The sequence below is a fragment of the Pyrus communis genome, chromosome 1, assembly GCF_963583255.1.
Source record: "Pyrus communis chromosome 1, drPyrComm1.1, whole genome shotgun sequence".
NCBI lineage: Eukaryota > Viridiplantae > Streptophyta > Magnoliopsida > Rosales > Rosaceae > Pyrus > Pyrus communis.
In genome coordinates, this window is record NC_084803.1 from 11338872 (window position 1) to 11344871 (window position 6000).

General features: G+C 34.6%; 1 protein-coding gene across 1 annotated transcript; it reads right to left on the minus strand.

Annotated features, from left to right (window-relative positions):
- Positions 1-2826: 2826 nt before the first annotated feature.
- On the minus strand, positions 2827-4204 carry LOC137732153 (uncharacterized). The gene is made up of 3 exons (XM_068471457.1): positions 4150-4204; positions 3992-4067; positions 2827-3271 (listed from the first exon to the last, which is right to left on the minus strand). The coding sequence occupies exons 1-3, from the start codon at positions 4150-4152 to the stop codon at positions 2892-2894; spliced, it is 459 nt and encodes a 152-aa protein (XP_068327558.1). The 5' UTR covers positions 4153-4204; the 3' UTR covers positions 2827-2891.
- Between the last annotated feature and the right edge of the window lie 1796 nt (positions 4205-6000).

The following is a 6000-nucleotide window of genomic DNA, read 5'->3' on the forward strand; positions in this document are numbered from 1 at the left end:
AACCCATTAATAATGGGTCCTTAACAGGTTGACATGAGGGTGACACGTGGGTAATCCGTTTCGACACGTTAAGAAAAATGTTATTTTGATGATTTTAATTTTTTAAACCCATAAAAAAAACTTACTATAAAATACAATAGCCATAGTGTATATGTATATATTGTATATCAAATATGTACTATTGTATTATTATTCTATATAAATTTTAAAATTTTAAAAGTTTAAGTTTTATTTATTTATTTATTTTTATAGTATACCATAGGCAAAGAGTGCAATTAAAAATTACAAAACACATTAAAAATAAAAATATCAAGTAAAACTACCAAACACTTTAAAAAACTATAATAATTAATTTACAAGTGTGAAACATGTAAAAAAATTAGGCAAATGCTCGTGATCTACGCTTAGAGGATGGGTACATCACCATTTGAGTTTTTAGAACCATACAAAACCTCATGAATAGTATATTTAAGGGAGTTTAAAATAAATAAAACTCATAATCATTAATCTACAAGTTGAAAAAATGCGAAAGCATGTATAAACGCTCGTGATTGCATCATCAACCTTGAAACGCAACTCTCTTCATTTTGCATATCCTTGAACATTTGGTATTTTGTAGTAATGTACTGATATTTTTTCATTAGGCTCTTATTTTGGGGTACGTAATACTTGAAAGCCAAATGTTTTTTTTTTTTTTTGTTTTGTTTTTTTTTGTTTTTTTTTTTTTTTGTAGTTTTGAAGTAATATTTATGTCACAATGTGATATGCATATACTAATTTAGTATTATGTTTTCCATTTTTTTTGGGTCAAATTATATTTTTCTTTTGCATTATTGATTTAAAAAATATTATCTTTAATGAGTAACGAGTTAGGTTATATTACCCGATAATATTAATGGGTCGATTTTAGATCGGATCATATTTGGGTGTTATACGACACGATCTGTCAAGATATCGGGTATGTCACAAAAACGACACGAACACAAGAAACACGACACGATTGCCAGGTCTAATTTATTCTTGTCTCACATTTGTTTCAAGGCCTCATTGATTAAATCATATAGTGTATTAATTTGAGTTTAGAGATATTAACACAATTCCTTTATTCTTTTGAGTTGTTTGAGTTTCAAGAATACCTGAGGGCCAAAGGATCCTCGTCGGATCCTCTTTGTGAGGATTCCAGAGATCCTCCAATCACATTCATTTATCATGCATCATGCATCCAGTTTTCGTCAGATACTGTTTATATTCAATTTTAAATAAAAACATTACAATGATTTCTGACCGCACGATGTACGATGAATAGATGTGATTTGAGGATTCTCGGGATCCTCACTCTACTTGAGGGGCTTGTAGTTGTACTTATAGTATTTGCTTTTCCTTTTTGATGCTCTACAACAGAGAATAAAGAAGCATGTTAACGAATAGAAAACAAAACAATTATTGGTTTCATACTCTTGATAAAATCTGAGCTCAAACGCACTTACTTCATGCTCAAGGTTGCTAATGTCTTCAATTTTTATCCAGTTTTGGAGGCATAAAAATAACTTCACTGTTTTAAGAGGGAGAGATGATCTAAGGGGGTAAATTACTCTTTTGTAGTGCTAAATGCACTCTCACTAACCATTGTTGACACTTGAATAGCCAACACATCTTTGGCTACCAATGCAAGTGTGGGATTTGTGCTCCTCCCTTCCAACTTCCACCATTTCAGTTGTACAAGGATCTGTTTAGCAGAACAAGATTCAAATAATACATAACGTATTTGTTAAATAATAATAAGGTGTCCATATGGTTCTTCAAATAAACTCTAAAATGATTATCATCTAATTCAATTACCATATGACTTTAGATTTGGGTAAGACGATCTTAGAGGAAAGAATAGAAGTTTCGAACCGTTGAAAAAAGTTACGGAATGAGTAATATAAGATGCAATGCTGCTAGTGCTAGATAAACTTAAGAACTAAAATTATCCCTGTTATAACTTAAACATAAAAAAACAAGAGCCCGCAACTAATTAAAAGGAAAAAGAGAAATTAAAGAAAATAAAAGCAGAAAGTTTCACGCGTGAAATCTTCCAGTCAGCAGAGAGGCAACCGTCTTTCACCGGGGTTTACTCTTTGAAGAAAGGTTCTCCATCTCCCTCTCCCATAACTTTTTTTTTACTTTTTTGCGTATGAAAAAGGAGAGCAGCACATGCTTTATATTTTGCTCCGTCAACGGAAAATTTGAATTCTCTTCAAGCTTCTCCAAAGGAATTTTCCTTGTGGCTTTCCTGATTGTTAATTGCAGCTTCTATTAATTTAGATTGTTCTGAAATAGTGAGCAATTGTATGCTTTCTTTAACGTCCTCTCAACTTGATTCTTCAATTTGGGATGTTGCAGTTGATTTCGTCGCATGAAAAGTTTTTCGCGCATGAAAGAAGCTTTGCCGCTGGAAGTCCAGACACGGCTTGAACGCCGCTTGCTTTTCTAGTTCTTATTTTATTTTATATTTTTGCAAATGAGTGTTTTGATTAGGTATAAGATAAATGATTTAAGCTTATAAATTAATCTACTGTTAGATTAATCCGATGACTTATATTAAGGAGAATTTCACAAGGTCCTCAAAATGAGGATCATAGGTGAACGGCATTGCTATAAGATGTGAGAATGTGTATAGGTCATGATTGGGGACACATTTTTTCAGCTAACAATAAAATCCCAAAATGTCAAAACAAACTTGTTTTCCATGCCATTGCCAACACAACAAATATCAACTAACCATAAATTCTTGACAACATTAATTCTTCAAAATCTACCAAACTCAAAACATCAAGCCTTCCAGTTCAAATTAATAAAAATGTATGGTTTGATACTATATTATTAATGTAATCTAGCAGCCTCCCTCCTCAAGAACTGCTTTCGATCGACGTCTCCAAAATCCCACAAGTTTCTTGGCGTCCACTTTTGTTGACAATTTTCTTGGCACACTCCAACCAAGCGGTATACTTGGCTTCATATTTCTCAGCAAAAGGTTCCTCGCAAATTTTAAACCCAAGATTTTCGAGCAATCCTTTAGCCCTAAGCTTTGCAAAATACTCCTTTCGCTCCTTTCGTCTGGACCAAATACCGCCGCCACCAGGAGGTCCATAGTCACGATAGACCACCTTTTTCCTAGCCACATAAGTCACTTCATCATTTGACTCTGTAGTCCTCTTGGCAGTTGTGAAATGCTGCGAAGCACTAATTCTCCTATGAGTATTATCACCAGCAGCCTCCCTCCTCAAGTCTGATCAATATGTACATATATATTTATGTGTAAATCATTAATTTACAGATTATCAAATTAATCTATGTATATGAATAGAAAGAGGCAGATAAAAATCTCAAACTCCAACTAGTTAAAAACGAGTAATATGCATAAAGTGTCCTTCATAGAACCTTCAATTTACTTGGTTTTTCTCGTAAGATTGGAACAAATCCTATAGATCATAAAAAATATTTATGTACTATTTTTTTCTTTTGCTAAATATTGTCAGTCATATATGCAAGAACACTAATTCAACATCAAGAAGGGAGTCCGTCGAAAAACCCTAATTGAAATCCTAAATTGACACGGTGTTCATCGACAAACCAATTCAACATCGAGAAAGGTGTTTGTCGAAAAGCCCTAATTGAAACCCTAAATTGACACGGTATTTGTCGACGAATCCTAATTTAACATCAAGAAGGGTGTTCGTTGACAAACTCTAATTCAAACTCCAAATTGCTTCATCATGTTATATAAGTGTTTGGACCCAAAATTACACTATTGGCCGGAGCAATCGAACATAGGCTAAGTAGTTTTTAAGGGCAACAAGAGGATACGAGTTTTTATAAGTTTCAAAACAAATCTTTTTGGCCCCTTTTCGTTTGCTAAAAGTACTACACCACAATTTAAATATTCTAGTCAATCAAATTCTTTAGAGAAACATATTCCCAAAAATAACAGCATGAAACAGAAATTTACCAGTTTCTTCATGTGGTGGTGGATAATTGACATACACAGCGCGTAATGGATCGTAATCAACAAGCTTGCCGGAAGCCTACAACAACAAAAATTCGTAATCAACAATCTTGCCAGAAAGAAATTGATCTATCGTCTGAGCGAGACAGAGAGAAACTTACCATCAGGTTCGAGGTAGGGAGTCGTGAGATATGAGAGAGAATAAGAAGCAAGACGCCAACGAGAAAGTTAGCAGACGAAGATTTTGAATTTTACAAGAGGGTGGGATGCACTCCCAATTTATAGCGATCTTTTGTTGGAGTCGGTTCAATTCCCTCTTTCCTTTTTTTCGTTGACAAAATTCTCTCAATTATTTATTTTTTTATTCCATGCAATTTCTTGTTTTGGCGAAAATCTCCACTCTTTATCTTGTCGTTTTGAAAAACCGAAAAATCTTCACTCTTTAATTAATAATTAATGCTGGAAAATCGTTGGAAAATAATTAAAAGAAAAAAAACCAGTTTTCTTTTTTATTTTTTAAAAAACGTAACAACTAGTTTTAAGTTTTATTCCATGCAATTTCTAACTTTTCTTAACACGGTTGTAGCATTAACCCTCCTTTAAAACTGTGTCATATGTTGATGCTAATGCATTTTTTTGTATTTTATGTTCCATGATGATAATTCTTTTCTTAAGTGCAACTTTGATTTATAATATTCACTTGTGTATGGATGGTTTCTGGCTTCTGCAATCATATGTACTATCTCTTGCTGATTAATAACGCATCTTATCCAAAAATAATAATAATTAAGTACATATTGTAAATAGTATTGTAATAAGAATGTGACTGTGCCACTTCGTAACACTTCGTACTACGGTCTAATGATATTCATCTTCATTTGTAAGTGAGAGGTCTTAGGTTCAATTTTCGCCAAAGGCAAATTTAAACGACATTATTGCTAGCCCATTGTGAGGCTAAGTCAACCCTTAGATAATATCTTTTGTTTAAAAAATGATAATAATAAGAATGTGATTGTGATTGTGTGTAAACTAGAAATAGAAATCTAATACAATTTGGGAGATCTAATTACATTATGATTTGTATTACTTGGAGGGCAAGTAAAGTCTAAGTAGGAGTGTAAGATCCCACATCGCCCAGGGGAGTGATCCTTCTATGTATATTCTCATCTCTACCTAGCACGAGGCTTTTTGGGAGCTCACTGGCTTCGGGTTTCGTAGGAACTTTGAAGTTAAGTGAGTAGTGCGCGAGAGCACTCCCATGATGGGTAACCCACTGGGAAGTTCTCGTGTAAGTTCCCATAAACAAAACCGTGAAGGCATGATCGGGGCCCAAAGCGGACAATATCGTGCTACGGTGGTGGAGCGGGCCCGGGATGTGGTAGACCCTAGGCGTGGATGTGACAATTTGGTATCAGAGCCTAACCCTGGCCGTGGTGTGCCGACAAAGACGTCGGGCCCCTAAGGGGGGGTGGATTGTAAGATCCCACATCGTCCAGGGGAGTGATCCTTATATATATATATATATATATATATATATATATATATATATATATATATATATATTCTTATCTCTACCTAGCACGAGGCTTTTTGGGAGTTCATTGGCTTCGGGTTCCGTAGGAACTCCGAAGTTAAGCGAGTAGCGTGCGAGAGCACTTCCATGATAGGTGACCCACTGGAAAGTTCTCGTGTGAGTTCCCAGAAACAAAACCGTAAGGGCATGCTCAGGGCCCAAAGCAGACAATATCATGCTACAGTGGTGGAACGGACCCGGGATGTGGTGGACCCTAGGTCGAGATGTGACAAGAAGAATTCACAAGTATAGCAGGCCCCTCTTTCTCATTCTCAAATTATTTTCACAACACAATATAAACGAAAGCCATTGATTGGCAATGCATTTTTTGTTATATAATTATAATATATTTTTTAGGTAAAACAATAACGGTTTTATTAGAACGTCCATAAAAAGTGCAAACTTCAAACCAAACAGAACAAACACAAAAACCATAAAA

Coding starts and splice junctions, on each gene's coding strand:
- LOC137732153 (XM_068471457.1), bottom strand. Junction 3,272..3,991: donor ACCACCACATGAAGAAACTG/GTAAATTTCTGT, acceptor CATATTGATCAG/ACTTGAGGAGGGAGGCTGCT.